At 52.4% G+C, this 26,723-nt stretch overlaps 1 protein-coding gene across 2 annotated transcripts in view; it reads right to left on the bottom strand.

Moving 5' to 3' along the window:
• Window positions 1-26,723, bottom strand: part of PRDM11 (PR/SET domain 11) — a 77,387-nt gene that overhangs the window by 18,044 nt on the left and 32,620 nt on the right. For both annotated transcript variants that reach the window (XM_040980151.1, XM_040980152.1), the window contains 4 exons: window positions 21,939-22,063; window positions 21,496-21,599; window positions 20,705-20,967; window positions 2,506-2,573 (listed from right to left, as the gene is read on the bottom strand). In XM_040980151.1, coding sequence (XP_040836085.1) covers window positions 2,506-2,573; window positions 20,705-20,967; window positions 21,496-21,599; window positions 21,939-22,057 — 554 coding nt within the window. In that variant the 5' untranslated portion in view covers window positions 22,058-22,063. The remainder of the gene's footprint in view (window positions 1-2,505; window positions 2,574-20,704; window positions 20,968-21,495; window positions 21,600-21,938; window positions 22,064-26,723) is intronic.

The raw sequence follows: 26,723 nt of genomic DNA, 5'->3' as shown, positions 1-26,723 counted from the left end.
TGGAGTGAAATGCAGAGCCTGACTCACCTCTCGCTGCTTCCCAAATCACACAGCTAAAGCTCTGCAGCCCTTATTACCCCACCTACTCCCACCCCGAATCCTGAAGAATGGGAAGAGGGAGGAAGGCTGAATACGAGATAGAGGCATCTGGAACTACAGAGCAAGTGTCCCTGGGCAAGGTGGGTACCCACCTTGGGGTCTCAGGGTAACCAGAGCAGTCCTTCCGCTGTCGCCTCCCAGGGCTGGCGGGAGGACTCTGCTGGTCTCAGTGTCACCACCACTGTCAGGTAAAGCTGGGGAGCTGCTTGCTGGAGGGAGAAGGCACACCCCATGCCATGCAGAATCCACACCCTCCATAAAAATCGGTAGCATCCACCTGCAGAGCAGGGGCTACCAAAATGGTCTCCAGGCCCTGCTAGAGGCCGCCAACACCACAGCAGCTCCCGGTGGAAGGACCCTGCACACAGGGCACCTGACACTGCCTGGGCTGCCACAAAGTCAAGGCTCCAAATGTGAGTGCCTATTCCTTTCCTGGCCCATCACCCATTCCAATCCATCATTCCTAAGCCACGAAGAGCTGCACACATGGAAGCTGTACAGAAGGCAGGTGCAGAGCACTGCTCCCAGAAAACTGGCTCTCCCTTCCCCCTCTTCCAATCATTACCAGAAAAGGGCATCTCCATGGCAATGAACCACACACCCATGACCCAAGGTGCTCCCTGAGCCTTCATACGATGTTATCTGCTGGTTGTGACCACGCAGGCACTGTTCTCTGGTCAGGAGTCAGGGTGTGGATTATGGGAGGCGTGGGGGAACCCCAGCGAGCAGGGGGGTGGAGGTAGTTCAAGCCACTCTCAGGGCACACCCACCATGCTGCACTGGGTTCCCTGTGCTGCTGTCCCCACTCCAGTTCTGTCACCTGGAGTAAGATCCTGTCTTATTGTGGGCCTTGGTCTGATCATTGAGGCAGGATGCTGAGTACATAGTGGCAGCTCTCAGCACATCCCTGGCACTGTGGAGCACTTGGAGCCATCCGAGCACCCCAGGCCCAGTCCAGCCAAGTCAGATTCCAGGGGGTGCCAGATAATGGCTATGAGTCCTCCTAAGGAATTCCTTACTTCCGGGCTGTGAGAAAGCCTTATCTCCAAAGCAAGAGCTCCAAGAGGGGTGAGGAGTGGACAGAGTCATGAGCACGACAGTGCAGGAAAGCCTGACGCCAGAATGGACAATCATAGGCACACTCTCCCAGTATAGCCAGGGGTCGGGGTCAGGACCGCGTCTCCACCTGCACACGGCACCCCAGACCCAACTCTAGCTACATGGAAGGCCCACAGCCAAGGCTTCTCCTGTTCTGTCAGGGCCTCCGTGCAGTGACATCTCTAAGGAATGGGTGCTAGCTACCTTGGGCACCCAGTAGTGCAGAGTCTAAAGCGAGCAGGTGCTCAATGCATGGGGCAGCAGCAAGTGCAGGTGTCCAGCTAACCTGCGCCTAGGGGCTCGGAGCAGGTAGTGTCTTCTGCCTTCCCAGGAATCCTTTCAGGGTGCTGTCTGGGTCACAGGGGCTGGAAAGGGTGCTTGTCCCTACACCACAAGATCTCCCATGCTGCACCAGCGAAGCAGCACTGAGGACAGCAGCCTTTTGGGAGGATGCAGCTCAGCCCATCCAGGCTCTCTGGTGGGAGCACAGGTGGGCACAGGGCCAGTGGAAAGGGCACCTCCCTATGGTCTCCTGCCTCCCACCAATCTCTACTCACTTGCTCCAGGAAGCTCAGAGTTTCAATGCCCAGGAAGTTGCCACTGGCACAGTCACTCTGCCACCTACAAGCATCCCCCACCTCTGTCAACCCAGATCCAAACCCCCAGGCAATGTCCTTGGCCCTAGAGAGACCATCAAGGAGGCAATGAGGAGCCTGTTTCCCACCACTGCCCATGCAGCCCCATGGCCAAGGTCCCTGGCACACTACACAGACCAGTACACAGCACAGTTCCAGGCTCGGCTCAGCCATAGGGATGGCTCCGGGCCAGGCTCCTGCTCTCCCCTGGATGGCCTCTAAGGATCCTTCTATTCCAAACCTCTATTTCAAGGAGGCAAAATCACTCTCAACAGAACTCGAAGCCAGGCAGCAAGTCCTGCTGGAAATCGAGCTTGGGAGTTGGCCAGAAGCCTTCTTCTCCACTGGGGAGCCGGGAACGACTCCTGCATCTCCCTCCCTTGAAGAAGGTGCCATGAGCCCAAGTCCTGGGGCCTGAGTACACCAGATCCAGTGCCAAGTGTGTGTCCACTGCCCTGGCCACGGCCCTCCTGCAGAGCTTCCCAAGGGAGGCCTGGGCATTTACCACCACCACCACCACCCAGGGAGTGAGCAACATCCCAAACTCCAGAGAGTCAGAACTTTCTAGGGCAGTGCTCCATTCACTAGAGATACCTTTGACCCTTGCTCCTCATGGCCTCCTTTCCAGAGGCCAGGCCAGGCCCCGTGGCAATCAGCACAGGGCAGGACTCACCTCATCCAATTGGCTTTTGTCTCATCCGACCCGTCGATGGACTTATAGCGGTTGTTCTTGTCCACAATCTGCAAGGCAGAGAGAGACACTAGCATGGGCTTTCCCAGAGAGCCCTCCCTGGGCCTGGCCCCACCTGCTGGTCCTGAAATGAAACCCGAGCTATAGTCAGAAGTCTCTGTACCTTCCTTTTCTCCTTGTGATGAAGCAGACAAGAAAACCCAGGACTCCCTGGAGCTCACAGCACATGAATGGGACCATCTTTCTCCTTGGTATTGATGGACACACCCATCTTGGCCAATAAGGACCTTTCCAGTATCCTTGAATTGCAATCACGGGAGCTCAATCCATCAGACTCTCTCTATACACACACACACGTTCAGTGGGAGGCACAGGTCACCCCACACCACTGGCACAAGCGACATGAGAGGGTTCCTCTTCTGCCAACATGTTTGCAGCCTCAGGGCCTGCTGCTGAGGGCACCCTGTCTTCAGTAAAACAGGCTTTATTCCACCATCACTTTTTTTTTTTAAATTTTATGACACAGTATCATAGGCTCTAGGATTCCCCCAACCCCTCCCCATGCCCTTTCCCCATGGTGGATTCCTCCAAATTGTTGCAATAGTACAGCTCATATCCAGTCATGATTCCCTCATTGCGAGGATGGACCATCCATAGAGTCCAGCATCTTATTGTCCAGTTAAATTCAACAGTTTCATTGGGAGACCATCCCTGGTCTGAAAGTAGAGCTGGCAGAATATCATCAAAACCCACTTCAATGAAAACCCACTAATCTTTGTGTCCTACCTAGTAAGGTATACGTGAGTCCAAGCTGACTGTCCTAAAATCCGCCCCATGGGAGAAACCTTTCATGAGCTCAGTCCTCCCCTGTCACACCCCTGTGTTATCTTGATAGCATCAGCCTGTCTGCCTTTAGAACATTAGTTACAAAGGGCAGGTATGCAGTTAAGAGGGCTTACCTATCTGTTGGTCAGATAATAGACCATTTCTCTCTCCAGAGCATTGGTCAATGAACAAAACTAAATAAAGCACACAGCCACCTTGTCCACATTGGAGACCCAAGTTCCTAACACAGTGTATGGTGGGACACTGGTAGAATGAATGAGTGAATGGCTGGATAGTTGGATGAAGAACCTTTTAACCAAAGGAAAGTAAAAAGGGGGGGAGGGGTAAAGAAGTTTATATAACATAAATATTTTAATAAAAAGGAAATGAATGGTTTCCTGAAGCAGAGTTCCACTGATTATTAACCAGGATGGAGTATTAAAGTTACAGCAGTTTTGTGGATCCGCTATTAAACAGAGTCATTACTGAAAACTAAACGATCTAAACTCACAAGTCAACAAAGCACATCATTTTTTAAAAGGTAATGCTCAAAGCCCACCCTTCACCACTGTTTTACCGCATCCCAGTATCATCTATGATCTGGAAATTTCAGCATCAACTATGTCTACAGTTGCTACTATGTTATTTCTCATGAGAGTTGCCAAGGTAGCATTCACAACTTGGAATTCACCCAGGTCCTCCTTCCCACCAAACCCTCCTCCCCTGACACACACTGAGTAGCACTAGCAGGTGGTCAAAACACTGACCAGCATAGCACATTGCTCATATTGATGAACCTAGAAAGTCTCTAACTCTTCAATTCTGCCTCCCTGGAAGGCAGCAGTCAGTGGAAGAGCCTTTGCTTCCTGGTCTATGAGCCTCTACCCGGATCCACTATGGAACTCCAAGTGGGAGGGGTAGCCCTGTGACACAATGGGCAAAGCTGCCAGGTAGCATCAGCATCCCACAAGGCAGTTGGTTCGGGTCCTGGCAGCTGCCTTCTAATGTGCCTGGGAAAGCAGCAGAGGATGGCTCGAGTACCTGACCCTCTGCACCCAGGCGGAATCTTCTGGTTCCTGACCTTAGACCAGCCCAACCCCAGCTATTGCATCTATCTGGGAAGTGAATCAGCTGATGGAAGATCTCTCTTTCTCTTGCTCGCTCTCTTTTTTAAGTCTCTTTCTCTCTATACATCACTCTTTCAAACCAACAAATCTTTTTAAAAATAAGAAACTCCAGTAGAACACAATGTTGCTTGTTTTCCAGCCACTTTCCAGCTGAGCTGACTGAGGAGCAGAGAGAGGATCAGACTAGCCTGAATTTGGACTTGGACTGTGCCCTCTGCTATGTCCAGCAGGACAAAGGCAGCAGGGAGCCTTCCCAGGTCTTGGGTTCCTGGCCTGGGGCTGAAGGACACCACCAGGAGAGCTCTTCAAACGTGAGCAGCAGCACTCCATGAGTTCTGGAATGTGAGAATAACTTCTTCATGGTTCACAGACCTTAAAGAACCATGATGGACCCCATCGGTTAGACTCAACAGATAAGGACGTCAATGGTTCCTTCCATTGCTCTGAAACGACTTTTACCAAATTCCTTTTTTTGGAAAAGATTCATTTATTTTTATTACAAAGTCATATATACAGAGAGGAGGAGAAATAAAGAGAAAGATCTTTCTTCTGATGATTCACTCCCCAAGGGAGCTGCAACGGCTAGTGCTGTGCCGATCCGAAGCCAGGAGCCAGAATTTCCTCCAGGTCTCCCACGCGGGTACAGGGTCCCAAGGTTTAGGCCATCCTCAACTGCTTTCCCAGGCCACAAGCAGGGAGCTGGATGGGAAGTGGAGCTGCCGGGATTAGAACTGGCACCCATATGGGATCCCAGCGTGTTCAAGGCAAGGACTTTAGCTACTAGGCCATTGCGCCGGGCCCTATCAAATTCCTTTTTAAAGAAGCAACGTGGTTGAGGCATAATGGACATAGATAAAGCTGCACATGTTTAACATATACAACCAGGTAAGTTGGTGTACAAGAATACTCCTGTGGGGATGGGCGTTGGGTGCAGGCATTAAGACATCTGTTGGAATGCCCATGTCCCGCTCAGAACGCCTTGGTTTGAGTCCTGGCTCAGCTTTCAATTCCAACTTCCTGCTGACATGTATCCTAGAAGCAGCAGGTGAGGGCTCTAGTATCTGCACATGTGGGAAACCCATACAGAGTTTTGGGTTCCTGGTTTCAACCTTGCCCAGCCCCAGATGCTGTGGATATCTTGGGAGTGAACCAGTAGATGGAATCAATCTCTTTCCATTAAAAAATTACAGTCCATTTACCCATTTACTCTCTCAAACATCCATCTGTGAAAGTATCACCACAACCCACGTGGTAAGCATATCCATCACCTCCTGCCGGCTTTACCAATGATTCTAGAAGGAGGAGCCCTGTGACAACATGTAGCCCATGAGCTGCCCTGCAGTGAATGTTTCAGCACTTAATGTGCTGTCCTTGACCGTATGTTACCCTATGCAGTATGTCTGCAGCACTGCCTCCAAATGCCCCATGATCACAAGGCTGGGCCAGGTCAAAGCATTCAAAGCTTCAAATGGTCCTGTACGGGGTAGACACCACTTGCAGGGCCTGCACATCATATATGGAGGGCCTCATTGAGTCCCAGTCCCTTTACTTCTGATCCAGCCTCCTGCTAATGCGCAGCCTGAGCACAGCAGGTGATGGTTCAACTAGCTGGGCCCTTGTCACTCACATGGGAGATCTGCATCAGGTACCAGGCTCCTCACTTCAGCACTTGGGGAGTGAATCAGTGGAGGAAAAATCTCTTTCCTCCTTTCCTCTCTTTTTCCTCAGCTTTCTCTTTCTGTTGTAATAAAAACAAAGAAACAAACAAAGTTTGCTCTTTTTTGTACTAAGGCCTTAAGATCTGTTTGCACACGGTCCCGGATTCCACACACAGGTGTGACCTACTTCAAGTTCAGATTTCATCTCTGTGACCAGCTTCGCCTGATACTCAACAAAGCCACCTGTGACCTGTCCATCACCTGCCTGTGATTCACACCCGCTTTGGAGGTGGGTCCCGTTAGACAGGCAGCTTGGCAGGCACGGGCGATTAGGCCCAGCAGGCCGTGGACCAGGATCAGGAACCAGGAACGTCAGAATCTAGGGCTAGCTCCTCCCACTGCTGTGCCTGTCAAAGAATCAGCGTACCCATGGCATGGCACCTCCCTCTTCTGCACAGAGAGTGTTCACCGGGGAAGGCAGAGGGCATCTTGAGTTCTCAAACGGTCTCCTAGGAAGCAGCCCTCAGTGATTCCAGCCTGAGACCTGTTGCTCAGTTACGACCTCCAGGGAGGGTCTTGCTCAAGGGTGGGAAAGAGAGGAAGGAGCATCTGGCAGGGCCGGAAGTTAGCAAAAATGTAAACCAGGCCCGGAGAAAAAGCAAACAGGAAGAAACTCGAACTATCCCACTGAATATTGGCAGAGGCTTCCAAGTTAACATGGAACAGGGAAGTACCTAATTGATGTGTAAAGTACCCCATGTGGTTGTCCACTGTGCAACCTGCATACTTGTCATGGTTTACTTCCATTCAATGGCCGGTGCCATGAAAATCAGCTTTAAGGGAAAATTCAAAAGCTCCACTATGAAATATTACTTCTCCACCAAGATGGCTAGAACTAAAAAGTAGGCTAAAAGCAAGTGCTGACAAAAATATGAAGAAATTTGAACCCTTGCATATCATTGGAAGACATGTCAAGTGGTCCGTCTGCTTTAGAATAACACTTGGACAGCTCCTCAAATGAGGAGGACAGCTCCTCAAGTTAGCACCTGACCCAGGCACTCTACTCACAGCTGCTATCCTCAATAGAAACAAAGACATGCATAACATATTATCCACAACTGCCAAAATGTAGGTACCATGGACTGAATAAACAAAATGCAGTGGACCCACAAGACAGGAAATGATCCCCCACTGAAAGGGAAGGCTATGGGTTGCCACGTGGATGAATCCTGAAAACATTAAACTGAAGTCAACCACAAAAGACCACGTACTATGAGAGCTTATTCCTATGACAGCCCGGAACAGGGCGAGCTACAATCAGAAAAGTAGACAAGCAGTTGTCTTGGGCTTGGGTGGTGTGGGGAATGACAGTGGGGCCAAAAGAGATAGGATTGTGTCTTAATGTGAAACAATGACTTCAAATGGGATATGGTGATGTCTGCACCTCTCTAACTACACTAAGAATCTATCCCACACTGCACGCTTTCAATGGACAGACTGCATGGCCCTTGAGTTCTATCTCAACAAAGCTGTTAAAAACTGCAATCAGCCAAGGGTTGTGTGGCAGCAACCTGCCCATGCCTTGGCAGCGTCTAATATCACGTGCTCGCAAAATATCCCACAGAGACATGAGAAGACAGCCGAGCGGACATCACATGGGCAGTGACATTAGGCACGTCCAGGGCTGGGAGAGCGCTCGGCTCCAAGTGTTGCCCTGTGGTTAGCCTCGGGGAAGTCATCTGGCTTCTTCAGCCAGAGTTTGCCACCTTGTACAGGGGACACGCCGGCATTGACCACAGCACTGCCATGAGAGAACAGGGCAACAAGACACACTGCGCCTGAGGCTCAGTGAGTGGCAGCCACTGCAGGGACTGACTGTTGTGGTTCTAGGGTCCATCAGCCCCAGGGGCAGCATTTGTAGAGGATCCACTGGGGCACACTGTGTTTGACTGGGGTTCAGGGAGCCTCCATCAGACAAGAGGTCTCCTTGGAGAATTTAGGAAACACCAGCAACCTCTCAGTCCCCAACTGTCAAAAGCCACCAGGCCCAGTGCAGTGCCCTAGTGGCTAAGGTCCTCGCCTTGAATGCGCCAGGATCCCATATGGGCGCCGGTTCTAATCCCGGCAACACTTCCCATCTAGCTCCCTGCTTGTGGCCTGGGAGAGCACTCAAGGACGGCATAATGCCCGGGGACCCTGCACCGTGTGGGAGACCTGGAAGAAGCTCCTTGCTCTTGGCTTCAGACTGGCTAAGCTTCAGCCTTTGCGGCCATTTGGGGAGTGAACTATCAAACAGAAGATCTTCTCTGTCTCCCCTCCTCTCTTTGTATCTGCCTTTCCAATAAAAATAAATAAATCTTTTTAAAAAAGCCACCAAGTCTACTGGGAATCCATGTGTTTCTACACCACAGTCTTTAGACACTGTCTTAAGAGCTGAATGTTCTGGAAACCTTGAACTTGAAATTTTCATTTTCTAAAGTCAGACCATGAGATTTCTGTCCCCCACAATAGCACCATATGTGTGACTGAGTGGGCACCTATGCCAGTGAAGGCTTGGTCTCAGCGTTACTCCCATCTCCCATCAACTGTCACCCTTGGCCACGTGCCTCTGTGCTAGACTCCACTGCACGGGTGGCTTGCATTTCTCAGCTCCTGACCATGGGTTTCAGCCATGGGACTCAAGGAATGAGGAGGCCGATGGAGTTTAAGAAACACCATCCAAGTAGAGTCTAGAAATGCAGAAGCACTTCCTCCAGGTTGTCCGGTAATCCCCACTAGATTGGCCAGACATCACAAACATCTATCAAGAGCTGCAGCCCATCAGCAGATGCAGACCCAAGAATGCATGGCTGCTGTACCAGGCTGGTGCTCAGCAAACACTGATGGCGGGTTCAGGTCAGCCCACACCTGTTTTTGTACAGCCCACCAGCTAAGAACGGCTCACATATTTTTTAGTGGCTGAAAATAAAGTTCTACTAGAGTAGGATTCACGAAGTAGAAACGAATCAAGTTCTGATGGGAACACCACATACCTGTGCTGCTTTTGCAGCACCTAGGACAGAACTGAGTCCCCAGTTTCCAACACTTAGGCTCACAACATCTCAACTTGACACTGGCACCTAGGCGACATGGACTCAATCTGAATTTTGAATTTGGATCTTTTTTTTTAATTGGAAAAGCAGATATACAGAGAAGAGGAGAGACAGAGAAGAAGATCTTCTGTCCATTGATTCATCCCCCAAGTGGCTAAAACAGCTGGAGCTGAGCTGATCCAAAGCCAAGAGCCAGAAGCCAGGAGGAGTCCAGGTCTCCCACGGGGGAGCAGGGTCCCAAGGTTTTAGGCCGTCTTTGACTGCCTTCCCAGGCCATAAGCAGGGAGCCGAATGCTAAACTGGACTGCTGAGATTAGAACCAGCACCCACATGGAATCCCAGTACATGCAAGGTAAGGTTTTTAGGCGCTAGGCTACCACACCAGGCCATTGAAATTGGATCTCTACCTTGGTGGGCAATAGGTGTGGTCAGCCGCACCAGCAGGAGGGACAATCACAGATGCCCCGGGGTGTAGTATAAGGCTCAGTTGCAGTGGGCAGTGGCCTGGGCATAGCCTGGGAATCGGCCGGCCAGCAAGGGTATCTTCAGAGTTCGGTGGACCTCTTCAGAACACAACTCCTGCAGAAGCTGAGATGCATCCATAGTTGCAACAGACATGACAGGGTCTGCGTAACCTCAACCCTGCACAGAAAAAGCTTGCGGAGCCCTCCTCTTACTACCTGCCATGAGCCAAGATGCAAATCTAGATAAATGCGGGTTCCAGAAAAAAAAAAGAAACTCCTGGGGACACTCGGGCAGTCACATTTCCCAGTGTCTCACATAGTGAGAAAATTGATAGCAAAAGCACAGTCTGCAAAAGCACTAGCAATGCAGATGCTCAGGAGTCTGTGTCCTGCTTGTTCCTGCCATATTCACTTTACAAAGAGGCATTTAGTTTTCAGTTCATGGCCCGATCCATCACAAGGGCTAGGGGATCAAAGCTGGGAACAGAGAACTCAATGGAGGTCTCCCAGCAGAGCGGCAGGAACCCATCCAGGACTGCTGCCTCCCAGGGTTTGCATAAGCAGGAAGCTGGAATCACGAAGGAGGGCAGGCACCCTACCCAAGCACACTGATGCTGAATGCTCACTACCTGTTTATTATCTTTTTCAGCGCATGTAACACCAGCATTCCGTAGGCCCTAAAAGTTACCCGAACACAGCACAAGTTAAGAAGCAGCTGCAAGGCCCGGCATGATAGTGTAGTGGTTAAAGTCCTCATCTTAAACTCACCAGGATCCCACAGGGGTGCCAGTTCTAATCCCAGCTGTCCCATTTCCCATCCAGCTCCCTGTTTGTGGCCTGGGAAAGCAGGCTACAAGCCCAAATCCTTGGGACCCTGCACCCACGTGGGAGACCTGGAAGAGCTCCTGGCTCCTGGCTCCTAGCTTTGGAATGGGTCAGCTCCAGCTGTTGCGGCCACTTGGGGAGTGAACCATCAAACAGAAGATCTTCCTCTCTGTCTCTCCTCCTCTCTGTATATCTGCCTTTGCAATAAAAATAAATAAATCTTAAAAAAAAAAAGGAGCAGCTGCAGTGGAACTGTTAGGGGGCCAAGGAGTGTGGGAGGGCAGGTAAGAAGCTATGCACTCCTGGAGACATGGTCCAGTTCAGCATCAGTTTCCTTGTGCTGCTTTTGGGTTTTTTTTTTTTTTTGAGACCGACAGATTCCACTGCACTCAGTGTGCAACACTTTCAAGTGGAGCTCTTTTTTGTTTTACAATGTGATAACCAAGTTCCTAGTGTTTACAGAACAGCCACACAGCCTGACCTGAGCACAATTAATGCTGCTGATACCAAGAGGAATCAGATCCACTCCTGGAGAAGTTGGTATTGAATAAATCATGTTTCTGTGAACCACAGCATCTGAGAACATGAATAATATAGTACCTTCCGCTTTGCCATCTAAGCCCATTGCGTGCCTCTGCCATTCCTTACCACCACATCATCCATATATGGCCCTGGGCCTTGGCATGTGTTGTGTCCATTGCTTGAGATGCCATTTCCTTCCATGTTTTGGCTGCAGAGGCTATTCCCTTCTATGCAACCCCTCCACACCTAGGTCAAATCTAGAAGCATGGGCACGCCAGCAACATTTACGTACAGGGATCTTGGTTTCTATATATGGCTTCCCACTAGACAGCATCAGGGCTCCTAGCAGAAATGGCTGGAAGATCTTTCTGCACGGAAAGCAGGATGTGCTGTATAGATGATGAACACATTAAAAAATGTCAGGGATCCTAGGGGCCCCCAGGAAGGAAGGAGAAAAACAGAGCAAAGAAAAAACACATGCCTTCCCTCTCCAGGAGCCCCAAGGAGGGGGAGACAGGAGGAGGGAACACGTACAATGTATCCTTCAGATGTTTTTGCATCTGCAGAACAGACCTGACTGAGCACTCTCCATGCTTCTTTGCAAAACAAGCATGACTCAATAGCACACACTTTCAGTTCTCTGGTGGATTGTTATTCTGGCCTCCTGATTGGTTGCTATCCCTGCCTTCTGATTGGTAATTGTTCTGCTTCCTCCACTGTCCCCCCACCATCTTGGCTGGTTAAACTGGTACTCACTTTTCAGAAAGGGGTCAATCAGAGAGAGTCAGATTGTGTATGAAAGAGCCATCATTGGCAAGCTTCTTGGGCAGCTCCCACCTTGGAGCCCCGGTCCTGACTGCTGCAGCATTTTTCTCCTTCTTAACATCTCACTTTGCTCACTCCCCTGGGCCATCATGCAGGAATTCTTTGATGTGGGACAAGAACTGAGATAACCCTCATCATCCCCAACATCAAAATAAACCATCACTACAGCACATTGAGCGAAAAAGAACCCATGAGTTGATACAGATACTCAAAGTGGTGTTTCAATTGGGGATAGGGTGGAGGAGATGGTCAAAATCTTTTTTAAGCAGAATAATGCCAAATAATGCCTCAAGAAGCAATGGAAGAAACAAAAATCTTTAGAAATCATGAATAGTAAATAGTAATTGATACAGACAAGCATCATCAACAGCTGCTGGAAAAGATAAAACAAGCTGACATTATGTGCCTCCCCCTGATTCCAGGCCATGAGAAAGACATAGTATCACTTGTGCAAACACATGTGATTGGAATTTGTTGTGGCAAAATGATCGAATATATTTAAACCGTGCAGCATTCTGCAAGCAGTCAGCCTGGGGTCATCATGAGTGTTGACATCATGGAAGGGAAAACAACAATGCAGGCGGACTTTTTTAGAATGAAGGAGACTCATGAGATGTGACAACCCACACACTGCGAGCCTTCAGTGGGTCCTAGTCAAAGGAACCACTACTGAAGGCAGCTGGAGATACAACCTGAATTTGGGGCAGGACTGTCTCCTGGACAGACATCCCACGTGTCATCACTACATTGTGTTGCCACACAACAGGGGCCGGCCAGCTCCCACCAGCTCCCCCTCTCCTTCTCTACACAGAAACAGAGCTAAGCATGATTTTGCATTTTTCTACGATGAACAAATTTTTTTTTCCTGGTAATTTTATTTATATGATTTTCAAAAGCATGTGAAATTGGGATTTCAGTCTTCATAACGAATATCAGAACACAAGTCATGTAGTATGACCACTTTACACTACAGGGGTGGAGGCGGAGAGTCACGATGAGACTCTGGCCTAGAAAGCCCAACGTATTGACAATATGGCCCTTTAAGAGTGCATTGTTGGGCCTGGCACTGTAGCCTAGTGGCTAAAGTCCTTGCCTCTCATTCATCAGGATCCCATATGGGTGTCGGTTCATGTCGCAGTTGCTCCACTTCTCATCCTGCTTCCTGCTTGTGGCCTGGGAAAGCAGCTAAAGTCAGCCTAATGCCTTGGGACCCTGCACTCACATGTGACACCCGGAAGAAGCTTCTGGCTCCTGGCTTCGGATTGGCTCAGCTCCAGCCATGGCAGCCACTTGGGGAGTGAACCAGCAGACAGAAGATCTTCTCTGTCTCTACTTCTCTCTGTAAATCTGCCTTCCTATTAAGAAACATTAATCTAAAGAGTGTATTTGCTCAGCCCTGTTTCAAAAGAATGTCTGGCTGAGGAAACACAGGCTGACTGGTTAGAGGGAGAGTCGGGACAGCTACAACTGCAAGTCAGTGCAGAAAAAAACCTAAATGTGTATATGTGTGTGAGAGCAGATCTACAGAGCGATAAAACTATGTCATGAAATATAAGTAAAATAGCAGGTGAATCTAGCAGCAGAGAGAGTGGGTGTTTATTATACCCCTCTTGTAACTTTCCTACAGACCTCAGCATCATCCAACCCAACGGGGTGGGGTTCGGGGGCAAACAGGTCACTAAGATGGCGACTAACAGTCCAGGTCACTGGCAGGTAAGATGGCGGCCAAGGACAGAGCCCTGGGCGTGAACCAGGACTGGAGTCATGCAGCTCCAAGGAAATACTGATTGACCAGGGCCATCTCGCTCACCTACCCCTGGCCTATGGGAGGTGGCTTCTGCAGTCATGCTCCTAGTAACTGGCTCCTAGTCTCTCCTCTCTTGGAATTCCCAAAATTCCCGGCCTGAGGCTATCCCTTACCCTATATAAGAAATTGAATTTCCCCAATAAATTGGAACTGCTTAGACAGAACCCCTGTCTGTCTGTTCGTCTCTCGCCGGCCGGGAGGTTGGGTGGCGGGCAGCAGGCTCATACCTTCTGGCAACGGGTACTAAAGGAATCTGTGGGGGAGACCCCACAAACAGCAAATAGAGGACTGAGTATTCAGCCCAAAAGTTATAGGATGCCTGTGTCCCATGTATAGTCTGGAATCCATTCCCAGCTCCAGCTCCTAATCTCAGCTTCCTGCCCATGGAGACCCCAGACGGCAGCAGATGATAACTCAAGCGGCTGGTCCTTGCCACCCACACAAGAGACTCAGATAAATCCCTAGCTCTCAGCTTTGGTCTGGCCCAGCCCTGGCAGCTGCACATGCTCAGAGCAACAGAGCAGCACACGGGCTCTCTTCCCTTCCCTTTCTGTCTCACAAATTTTAAAAGAATTGCAATAATGCAAGAAAATAAGCGGAGAATTAAGGGAAAATATTTTAAATTCATAGAAAGTACCAAACAAGCATGATTCTCCTTGTTCATGTATGCGTGTCCCAGTTCACTTCCCACCTATCTCAAATGCCAAATCTTTCTTTTCCGGAATAACTGCTCTGAGCTCTCTCACAGTGCAACGGTCTGTTTATGTGTTTATATGGTCAAGGTTCTAGGGGTCTCCTAGACCCTCCCTTCTGGAGGCTATGGCATGAGCTTTTGTACTTCCAGGTTCAAATTTAAAAGAAATCTGTACTGGGACCAGTGCTGTGGTGCAGCTAGTTAGGCAGCTGTCTGCAATGCCAGCACCCCATATGGATGCAGATTTCAAGTCCCAGGTGCTCCAGGTCCAAGCAAACTCCCTACCAATGTGCCTGGAAAAGCAGTGGAGGATGGCCCAAGTGGAGGATGGCCTGTACTCCTGCACCCACTTGGGAGACCTGGAAGGAGCTCCTGGCTTCTGACTTCAGCCTAACCCTACCCTGGCTATTGCGGTCATTTGGAGAGTGAACCAGAAAACTAAACATTCTCTCTCTGTTTCTCTCATAGTCTCTCTTTCTTTATTTCTATAACATTTTCAAATAATTAATAAATCCTTTTTTAAAATCTTAACTCTAGGATCCAGGCTAATCCTCCACCCCATGGCACCAGCAACCCATATGGGTGACGGTTCATGTCCCAGCTGCTCCACTTCTGATCTAGCTCCCTGCTTGTGGCCCGGGAAAGCAGCGGAGAGTGGCCGAAGTCCTAGGGACCTGTACCCACGTGGGAGACCCGGAAGAGACTTCTGACCCCTGGCTTCAGATCAGCTCAGCTCAGCTGTGGCCATTGCTATCATTTGGAGAGTAAACCAGCTGATGGGATATCTCCTCTGTCTCTCCTTCTCTCTGTAAATCTGCCTTTCAAATAAAAATAAATCTTTTCAAAAAATCTCTACAATGGATGCTGAACTGGGAAACTCTGAAAGACTATTTCACATCTGTCTCTTCCCAGAACAAGCGTTGGGCAGGTGGGCAGGCTGAACAGCAGAGCCAAGCAGTTCTGAGCCACAGCATCCTCTGCAATAAGGTGCCCAGGAAGTCTGCCCTGGAGCCATGCCCAGAAGGGCTGACCCCTCAGGCCCCCATGGCACTTACGGTTTGGAGCTCCTCTAAGCTCCCCTCTTACTGTGGTGGCAGGATTTGAGTCCTACGCAACTACAAGCGCATATTCAGGTCATTGTGAGACACCCCATCAGCCTCTCTCTGCTGCAGTCTGCCTTGGCTCCCTTATTCTAGCTGTAGTGCAAGAGGATATTCTGCATTATCTCGCTGGGGTGAGGCTAAGTCCCTTCTGGAACAATAAGGGTCTGCATGAAACTGTGCCACTCTCCTTTCTGTCTTTGCCTTTGGATCAAACCACCTGGCTGTGTAGCATCCCTGCTGCTCCTTACCTGCAGCACCGCCCCTGGCCTGTAGTGTCTGAAGGCATCCTGGACAACTTTGATAATGATCTGCACCATAGAGAACTCTCAAGGGGATGAGAAAGCAAGATGATGGGACATTTCTTCTCTAACGGGGAGAAGTGGGGACAAAATTCACAGTCAGGAAGCCAGACCACTCAAAAGCGATTCTGAGAGGAAATGACCTCTGGGTCTACACAAGCCCTGGCCCACCCTGTGCACACAGCAGGAGCAGATCCTCTCCTGGTGGACAGCAGCTACAGAGGGAACCTGAGCTTGGCAGGAAGGGGGAGTATAAGGTCCAGCCAAGGGGACTCGAGGTAGAGTGAGAGGGCTGGTTCTGGAGCTGGAATTCTAGTCCAATGCTGCAAGAGCTTTGTGCAAAACGAATCATCCTCTACAGCCCTCAGTTTTCTTGGCTGCATAATGGGTGGAATAATGTCTATGTCACAGGATTGTGGCTTGGGACAAAGGAGTTGAAGCTCAAAGGTGCCAAATATGGGCCCGGAGGCACAGGAAGCGCCTCATAACCACGGGTGATAGCCCAGTACAACACCATCACCACTCCTACTAGAGTGGAGTACACATGTTGCCGAAGGTCCTGGGCTTGGGAGTCAGCTATGGACGGTACTTGGCGGGTCAAGAAAAGACAGCAAGCAAGGCTTCAGCACACAGGATTTGACAAATGATCACCATCTATTTCGGATGCAGTCTCCAGGCCCTGATCCAGAACTGGCACCGTGGTTCAGTCCAACTCTCCCTGCCTCTCCTACCAGCTCAAGCAGGCAGGGTACTCCCTCCCAGCTGTGGCCCAAATACCCAACCTCAGTGCACACACACACACAAGCACACATGCATGCATACACATGCAAATACATGTGCTCACAGGTGTGCATGTACACTGCACACATGCAGACCCCACATTTCAGCCCCAGCTCCCTGGAACCATTTCCAACACCTGTTCACTTCAGACCTGCAAAGGCTCTTATCATGCAAGGCTCTCAAAGGGCATAGTCTCCCACACACTTTCAGGCCACCTCCAGCCCCTCCCTCCCTAAAACCATGCCTGCACTTGCCGCAGCTCCCAGACCATGGGAAGGAAACCTTCAGATGGCCCTGGGCAGCTGCCAACCCCGCCTCTGGCCACAGGCCACATCACCCCCACCAGTGGGGCTGTCCAGAGTCAGGCTGCCAACTCCAGGACGTCTTACCCTTCCTCTCCTCCCAGCCCCCACCAGACCCATGCTAGAGAGCCAGCCTGGCAGAATCGGTCCTCTTTTGCGACTCCCAGCTTTCCCTGGCTAGGCTGTCCCAGGGGACGGGCTGTAGCATCAGAGGGAGACTGGACCAGTCTGGTGGCAGGCCTGTCTCTATATTTTCTCTACTACACTTTTCCTGCAGGCTGAGAATCCATGGGCTTTTTGTGTTGAGCTTCTGTCTGCTCTTTGAGTCCCTCTCCCCAACTATCCTGTCAAAACCAATCCCACTCGCCCCGCCTCCAGCCCCGTGTAGCACAGTGGGCCCAGTAAGCCTGCTTCTGCCTTGCGTGGCTAGGAGCAAGCCTCTTCCCCTCCGATCCACCACAGCCCTTGTTCCTTGTAACTGAACCACAGGCACCAGAAGACACAGTGCAAACCTCCTCCACCTCTGTGAGATATCAAGCTCCCTGCTTGGGGTGTGGAGTTGCTAGTTGCTCTGTACCATGAGAAGGGGGTGACTTTGGACCCACTCCACAGCAGGCTTGTGGAGTCTGAGGAATGCTGCACCCCCTCAGTCACATCTCCCGGCACAGGAACTCTGACAGTTCCTGGTCCAGGAGACAACCAGCATATCTGAAGTAGCCTGAGGTGCTCCATGTGCCAGTCGGGGCTGCGGCTCAGCCTCATTCGCCCTGTGTGTCTTTATCTGAACAACATGGGTGACATGGCTCCCTGTGGCACCATCAAGGGGAGTAAGGGGACTGAGAAATGCCAAGAGGGGACCTTGTATGCAGCTGGCACATAATAATTGCTCCATGGACCACCCACCAACCCATGCTCACAGCTCCATCCATGGTAATTTCTCCGAACATTAAACTACTTTTGTCAAGTACACCAGGGTCTTCATGTTGTCCTCAAGTTGGTAGACCCTGTCCCCACCATCCTTTCCCCTTTCTGTCCCTCCCTCACTTCTCACCAGTTCTGGAAGACCCAGGAGAAGGAGATGCACCTTGCATGTGCTTTGAACCATGGTCACCATGGCCTGAGCTGGCCTCAGTTGTCTTCCGTCCCAGCTACCAGCTCACCTCCATGCACAGCTGAACCATATCCTCCAAACTCCTCAGCCACTGAGAGGTCTTATCAGTAGCTGCCAACACTGGCTCCAAATCCCACACACAAATGGATTCTCCTCCATTACAGAGGCTACAGGTCCCAAAGGCTGACTGTTGGCAGAGCTTTCTGGAAGCTCTGTGAAGAACCCATGTCCTGGCCTGTCCTGGCTCCCAGTGCCTGCATCCCTTAGCACCATGCTCCCTCCCTTGTCCTCAAGGCCAGCAGGGTGGCACCTGTCAATCTCTTACCCTCTAAATTGGAACCTTTTGTCTCCCTCTTATGAAGCTCGTCAGGGCACTGGGGACAGCCAGAGGGTCCAGAATGAACTCTCCATTGCAAAAGCCTTCACTTCACTTCATTTCACCTACAAATGCCCTTTTGCCAACCAGGACAATGCACACAGTTCTGGTGCCCAGAAACTGGACAGCTTCAGGGGGGTTATTATTTGGTCTCTATCCACTCCAAGCCTTGGAGCTGTCCCTCAAGGGACTGCCCCCATGCCTGGCCATGCCTGAGGTCTCCATCAAAACCCTAGGAGGTGATGGGACAGCACTGGTGGCTGCCTCACCTCGCCCTTCATCTATCAGCTTCTGAAGGCTGCCAAGGCCTCTCTATCCCTACCGATCCCCTCGGTCCCAGGAAGGGCGGCAGTCGCCATCTCACTCCTATCTCTCTCCTCCGTGTCTGAGCTCATCTTCAGCCCAGCTGCCCAGAAGTGACCCCGCCGGTCACCGCCACCCCCCTTCACATTAATCAGGTCTCCACGGCCACACTCCCCTACAGGGAGGGCTGCTGCAGATAACCATGGTGGCCGCCAACCTTGACTCTGACCTTCTCGCTACCACCCCCACAATGTCTCCAGACAGGGCAAGGGTCTGAACTGGGCACTGACAAAATCAGGGCACACCACTTGCTGAAGTCCCCAGTGGCTTCCCCAGCACCAAAGGCACAGGAGACTTTTGGTCCTTCTCTAACACTCAGTTGCTTGGCAGGATTTGGCACTTCTAGCCACGGAGGCCCTTGCAGCCTCTCTTGTCCCTTGACTTCCAGGATGCCTGTTCTTCCCACCTGTTGGGGTGCTCCACTCCCTTCAGGACCACACGTTGTTACAGCTGCTCCCAGCTTCCTCCCAGACCCGTCCACCTGTCGCTCGGCCCCTGCTCTCCCCGCTGCTGCCCTCCACACACCTGCCTTCCAACTGCCTAGGCACAGGTGACTCCAAGCGACATCTCCAAAGCTCTTCAATGTCCAAACTCTTGCGTCCAGCCTGCCACTTCCACATCACTCCAAGCCCAGCCCAGCCCTGGCACAGGTTTTCCTGGGGTATCTGACTTAAAGACCTTGCCCAGCACTGTAACCAGGACGTGGGAAGTAAGCAACCCATCTTGACCAACGCCTCACCTCTACTCTCCTGACCTATTTCTCCAGGTTGCACCCAGAAGCCCTTTCCAAATCTGTAATTGGATCACCAACATCATCACCTCCAACTTTAATCAATCTGAAAGCTGGCCACTATTCTTCAAAACGAACCACCACACTCCTAACTTGGCACACTGGACCCTACAGGGTCAAGCCTCGAGTCCTCGTCCTCCTCCAGACCCCTGTACTAGCTGCTACAATCCACGCACACTGACCACCCGGCTGCTCACACGGGGCATGCTCTCTTCCGCCACAGGGCCTTTGCTCATGCTGCTGCAGGCACCAGGAGGTCCCTCCCCCGTCTTACAGGTGGACGTTTCTTCCCTATGACCACAGCCCAGCTCTCTGAAAGCTTTCTCTGAGCCATGGCCACCTCTGTGCCCCCGACTGGTCGCTTCGTCCCAGCCTCCCCACTGCAGTTCCTCTCTCTCAGCTCCTTCATCCACACACAGCTTTCTGCCACCCTCTTGCCAAGACGAATCAAGTCCCAGGCTAAAAGGAAGCCACTCCAGACCCCTCCAATAGGCCAACAATGATGACGGTGATGACAACAGTAGATGCTTGCTGTGTTTACTTGGTACAAGAATTCTAAGAAGTTGACCATTGGCTTTTCTCAGTCACTGCCATCTCACTCTACAAGGCAGGTGCACAGAAGTAAACGACTCCACCAGGGTCACAGTGAGGGAAGAACAGCAGAGCCGGCAAACCTGAACAGCTCACAAGCTGTGGGCACCACCGACACTGCCACATGCCTCTGCGCGGTATCCCATCTTCAGCCACAGCACCATGTGTATCTGGCCTTGTGGAACGCCCCTCTGACACCATGCACACCCTGATAGCATGTCGGTCTTGCTGTGGACTCAGCCCAGCACCTGCAATCACTGTTTTTCCTACTGTCATTACATCCTTCAGTCTCTCTGCCTACAGCTCCAAGTCATCACCCATCTCAGGACAAGGATCTGCAAACCCTCTATAAACGCCACACCGTGGCCTGCTGGATGCACGCACACAGGAGAATTATGGGAAAACTGCTCTGACCACCGCTTGTCTTGATGCTTCATGCATCTGTCAATCAGCACGGGAGGGCGGGGCTCCCCTTGGCCCAGATCTGGGCCACCAAGGCCCACACTCACCTAGGGCGAGAGGCCGGTGAGATGCACGCATCTGAAAGAGTAGACTGAAATACTCAGGGGCCAGCGTGTTTGTAGCTCCCCCTTGAGGGTTCCCCTCCATGCTCCGGGGGCCACTCACCAGCCACGAGAAGAAGCCGGCCGACTTGTCCTGTGTGGAGATCTGCCCCTCGTAAGGGCCGAAGATGCGGCCTTTGGGGATGACGTCACTGAGACAACGCACGTCGCTCTCGCCACTGGCCTCCTTGACCACCTCCATGCCCTGTGGGATGGTGAGGGCCGCCCGATCCGCAATGCCCATGGGCACCGGTGTGTCGGACACAAACACAGGGGGGCCGTGGTTCGGGCACTCGTCCACGAAGTACTCCTGGCAGGACTCGCAGACTAGGGAGCGGAGGGAAGGGGGAACGGGAGGGAAGCAAGCACGAAAGAGGGGGTTTCAGTGGTGGTGGGAAAGAGGGCCGACCAGGAGGACAGCTCAGAGGCAGTGGACCACAGTTGGCAGGTGACTAGGCAGTGCCAGGTCTGCCCCTTCCCCAACCCTGGACCCTTAGGAGCAAATCACACTTATGCTCCCTGGAGACTCAAAGAACACACCTGCCAAGGCCAAGGAAGCCACCAGCTTCCCTAGGACTCTGGAGAAAGCTGGCTGGTGAGTCTGCACTGGAATGGATAGAGCACTTTGTGGGGGGCTACAGCACCTGGAATAAGACACTTCCTCCGCAAGCTTTAGTGTACTCCCACTTGGAAAATGGGAGCAACAACAGCACCCGCCCTCCCTCCCTCCCGTGGGAGGACTCCCCAAGGGCCTGCACCTGCACTTGGACCTTCATAGGTAAGTCAATTTCCTCAAGCACCACTGAGCCAAGTGCCCCAGGGAGGGAGGGGCCCAGAGCACCAGGCTGAACTTACACCAGAAGTCCACCTGCTGGTAGCTTTTGGGCACGATGAGGTCACGCTTCCCCTTCAGCTTCTTGGGCTCAACTTCCATGACGGAGGCATCGGGTCTCCTGGAGCTGGCCAGGGTAGGGGCCAGCAAGGAAAGCCAAGACAGCTATCATCAGATGGGGACTGCCTAGGGGGGAGGGACTTGGCCATGGAGGAGGGGATGGGGCAGCGGGCAGAGGCGATGCTGCCAGCTGGTGCTCTGCAGGGGATGTGCCAAGACTGGAGTTCTAAGGCCCATGCCCAGCTTCCCCTGAAGGATCCGAGAACCTGGGCTTCACCTCTGGCCCTGGGGCAATCCAAGTGCATGGTTAGGGAGCATGGTGGGCAGGGAGGGGAGTAGAAAGGGTACCCAACCCATACAAGCAACCATTCCCCCCAGCCCCAGCCCCCCAACACGAGAGCCTCACCAGGGCTGGCCATAGTCCTGGTCGTGCAGTGGAGAATAGGCCTCGGTCTTCACCACCGTCACCGTGTCCCCCATGGCAGCCTTGGTCTGGGCCAAGAACTCCTTCATGTTCTCAGTCATTCTGTCCTGAGGACGCAGGAGGCAGGGCCAGCACAGGAAGCGGATCAAAGAGACAGGCGAAGACGGGTGAGTGGCGCAGAGGGTACACAGGGGTCCCTGGGAGTCTGGTTACCCTCCCCTGCCATCCCCAAGAGGAAGCGCTTGAGAACACAGACAACAAAAACAGCTGTAGCTCGGCCAAGAGGAAATGCCATTTCTATCCCGGGCTGGTCCTGGGGACGGCTGGAGCCACCAGCCCCATGGGGGTCAGGCACAAGGGGCAGCTCAGGCCAGGAGGCAGGGCTGGGAAGGACCAGGCTGAGACCTCAAAGCCAAAGGGCAAAGGGCATGGGGGAATGGCACAGTGAGCCCAGGCACAGAAGTCAGCCAGGGGAGCAGGAAGGGACAAAGCCAAGTTTGCCTGGGTATCCCCCACCCTCCCCGAGGCGGGTGAAACCCACCCTGCTGAGTGCTTGCCAGGGTGCAGGCCCAAGGACAGGTAACAGGCGGGTCCTCGGGTGCTGAAATGGCCGGCCAGGGCAAACCCACCCACTCCACGTCCCGGACGAGGCTTACCGCCCTCCAGCCACCGCCGGGCTTCAGCCCCGCCCTCGGCACCCCTGGGTCCTCATGCCAAGCCCTGGGAATGCCCCCAACTCCTATTTTCGGTCAGGGCCCCAGGGCAGTGCGGCAGCTCGCTAGTGCCATGCAGAGCCCAGAGACTGGGCGAGTGGCGTGTGTGACTCACTCCCTGGGGCCCCGCTGGCCACACCCCTGCGCCTCGGCTAATCAGCCCCCTGCTCCACACCGGGGCCCCAAAGCCGCTGCAGGCTGGGAGGGGTGTGGGCCATGGGACGGCCTCCCTTCTCCTTCTCCACCTCCTCCTCCTCCTTCTCCTCCCGAGAGCGCTGGGCCGGGGGGCGCGCCCAAGGGGCCGGCCCAACCCCGGGCGCTCCCTCCGCTGAAGCCTGTGCGCGCCCCGTCGGCGCTAGTGCCGGGGGGCCTGCTGCGGGGTGCGGGCTCGTGCTTTCTGCAGCCTGGGCTCCGGGACGCTCGCCCGGCCCCCGGCGCCCGCCCCGCCCAGCCGCCCAGCCGCCCGGCATTCCTTGCGGGGCATGTGGCTTCTTGCCGGCCCCGGGGCACGCAGTTGGCGGGCGGCCGGGAGGGGGGCGCACGGACGGTGTGCTGGCAGCCGCTGCTGGGCTCGAGACTGGGGGACTGGGGAAGGAGGGTAGAGTCCACAGCGACCCTCCGGGCCTTCTCACCTGCACCGCCTGGGATGGGAACGCAGTGCCCATCACCCCAGCCTCCCGGATGCATACCAGGGGCTCCATGCTTGGGGCCTGGCCCACCCAGCCTTGAGCTGCCAGGGAATGGGGCGGGGGGGGGGGGGGCGGGGGTTGTCATAGAGGTGTGGAGTAACAGGCCCAAGGTCACACAGAACATTTCTGATGGAGTCTAGCATAGAGGCCAGGATGCCCCTAATATAAATTGGAAAAAGGAGAACCCCAGATTGAAACATTGTGGGGGCTGGCACAATGGCTCAATAGGCTGATCCTCCACCTCCAAGCACCAGCATCCCATGTGGACACTGGTTCGTAACCTGGCTGCTCTGTTTTCCATCCAGCTCTCTGCTTATGGCCTGGGAAAACAGTGCATGGCCTAAGTCCTTGGACCCTGCACTCACATGGGAGATTCTGAAAATGCTTCTGGCTCCTGGCTTCGGATCGGCTCAGCACCAGCCATTGTGGTCATTTGGGGAGTGAATCAGTGGATGGAAGATCTTTCCCTCTCTCCTTCCCTCTATAAATCTGCTTTTCTAATAGGAAAATAAATAAATCTAAAAAATAAAAAAAACACTGTGGCTCTGGTCTGCCTCATCATATCCATGCTGTATCTCTGTCCTCCTTTGAAGCAATCATGGTCCCCACCCTGTGGAGGTGGAATCGGGCCTTGGCACCCAAGTCCAGCTTTCAGTGGTTAAAAATAAAAAGTCTGATCATTAGGAACCTAGGCTATCTTCAAACTTCCCTAATGGGCTTCATGGTCCCTGACAGGTGGTAAGAGCCCAATGGGTCCTGGACGCCAAATTCCCATGTGGAAGCCCTAGGCTTCCATGCCACTGTATTTTGAGATGGTGTGGTAAGGCGACAATCCCCAGTGAATGACATTTGCAGGCTCTGATGTCCATGTGGGAACGGGGGGACATGCCAATGTTCTGTGCAAGGGACCTGGCACCTGATCTTGGCTCTCCCACTCTCAGAACTGTGAGAAATGAGTGCATAAGCTACCCAGTTCTGTTGTGGAATGCTATCTAGTTTATTTACCTTTAATATTTATTTACTTAAAAAGCAGAGAGACAGAAGTGGGGGGGGGGTCTTCTATCTGCTGACTTACTCCCCTAATGCCAGGCAGGGCTTCGTTAGGCCAAAGCCAGGATCCTGACACTCAATCCAGGTCTCCCACATGGCTGGCAGGGACCCAAGTACTTGAGCCTTCACCTGCGGCTTACCTCCCAGGGTACACTTTAGCAGGGAGCTGGGCTAGAGAGTGGAGCTGCCACTTGAAGCCAGGCATCGGGATGGGGCACACCAGCATTCCAGGTCCCAATTTAACCACTGTGCTCACACCCACCCCTCCAGCAGGTTACCTAAGTTTTCTTGGTGCTGTGGAAAATGGGGCTGGTAAGGGAGTCCCCCGCAGATGTGGCCCTGCTGGGGACAGAGAGGAGTCTGCAGGGCAGGTTGGGTCCAGTCTCCGCACAGCCCACTGAGGAAGGCCGGTCAGGAGGATGAGGCCAGACGAGCACCAGCACCTTCTACCACTGCATAATTTGGACTGGAGTCCAGGTTTATTCAGGCACACTGTTTAGGACCATCCTGTGCAGTGCTCCCCTGCTCTGGCCAGCCTAGAACAAGGCCTGGGGGCCCAGCCATGTTCCATCTGGCCATGAATGTCTCTGAACCTGCTGCATCCCCACCTGCTACAGCACACTTGGGAAGCTCTACTCAGCCCTCTCCTAACCCCGGCCACATGTCAGTGCGCTTCCCACGCTTAGCTTGGTCCTTTGTTAGCACTATTTTCTGAATAGCTTTTAATCTGTAGTTTATTCTCATTTTTTTTATTAACAAAAACTTTATTTATTTGAAAGAATTATAGCGAGAGAGAGAGGGAGAGATCCTCCATTTGGTGGTTCACTCCCCAGATGGCTGTAACAATTGGAGCGAGGCCAGGCCAAAGCCAGGCCAGGCCTGGATCCTCTTTTGAAGTTCTCACATGGAAGGCAGGGGCTCAAGAACTTGGGCCATCTTCTGCTGCCTCTGCCAAGGCCACTATCAGGGAACTGGATCAGATGTGGAGCAACCAGGACACAAACTGGTACTCATATGGGATGCCAGCATTGCAGGTGGCAGCTTTCTCTGACATTCCACCATAGTGGTCCTTTATTTGCGCTTTGTTTAAAAGAGAAATAGACGGAGAGAAGGAGTCATGCTGACCAAAATTTCAACTGCTCATTTACTGCCCAAATACTGGGAGAACAGCTGGAGCTGGACCAGGGTCTCTCAGAAGCATAGCAGAGAATCAAGTACATGAGCCATCAGCAGCTGCCTCCCATGGTGCATATCAGCAGGAAGCTGGAACTGAAAGCTGAGCCAATAGTCACTCTGATATAGGATGTGAGTGGTTAAGGGGTGTCTTAACCACCGCCCCAAACACCCGCCCCCCAGAACAATTATTTGTCATAGAGTTCCCTGTAAGAACAGAAACCCTCCCTTGACTATGCAAAGGCCCTTAAAAGGTTCTTGGAAAACAGTATTAAAAAGCCAATTTATTTTGAGTATGAAGACATTTTGAAATCCATGCTTTATTTTCATCACATGCCTCTTTATGAACTTCTGAAGGTCAAGGGTGAGCACTGCCCACTCAACTACTGGCACCTTACACCACACCTGGCAGGAAGGCTGAGGCTACAGAAAGGTAAACCAAGCCCAAGGGCAGAAACTTTTAAAGAAGCCCTCCGCTTACGGGACATGCACTTATAGAACTGGCACCCAAAAGTCAGAGCATCCTTAAATGTTGCACTCCAAGGCCCCTGTCTCAGCCTAGCCTAGCACATAGCATATTCTCAATAAACAGCCACCAAAGTGATCAAATGACCCATGCCAACACTCAGCGCTCACCTGGTGAGGCTTGCAAAAAGAAAACAGAACTGGCAGGTTTTCCACCCAAGAGAAGGCTGATGCAGGGCCTGGGAGTGAGCCGAATGCTATCATTTATTATAGCAAATGCTCTTAGTGGACTTCTGGCTGTCCCAAAGCAATGGGATGAGAAAGAAGCAGGAAGGGAAAGAAGGCCATAGTAGGAGAAAAAGGATAAAGAGGAAAGAAAGAGAGAAGGGCATGAGGAGATGGGGAGGGCAAGCGAGACAGGGCGAGAAGAACCAAGGAGTCAAGGAACACACCCCTTCTAGCTCCCCAAGGCTCTGGGGGAAGAGGCGTTTATGGATCACCTTCTTTTATGTCTTATTTCACATTTACATCCCCCTCCATCACATAACACATCTGCCACATCTTACACCCCGCCCCCCACATACACACACTAAACAGGACTGTTGAGCAGTAACCCAAAGGCTGTCAGAGGCCTCTTGGAGAGCGAGGTGCCAAACGCAGCAATAATCTGCCATAAA

This window comes from Ochotona curzoniae, unplaced genomic scaffold (assembly GCF_017591425.1).
Source record: "Ochotona curzoniae isolate NIBS_2020 unplaced genomic scaffold, NIBS_Ocur_1.0 contig_3432, whole genome shotgun sequence".
NCBI lineage: Eukaryota > Metazoa > Chordata > Mammalia > Lagomorpha > Ochotonidae > Ochotona > Ochotona curzoniae.
Note: the sequence above shows the minus strand (reverse complement) of the source record. Positions and strands in the feature narration are given on the sequence as shown.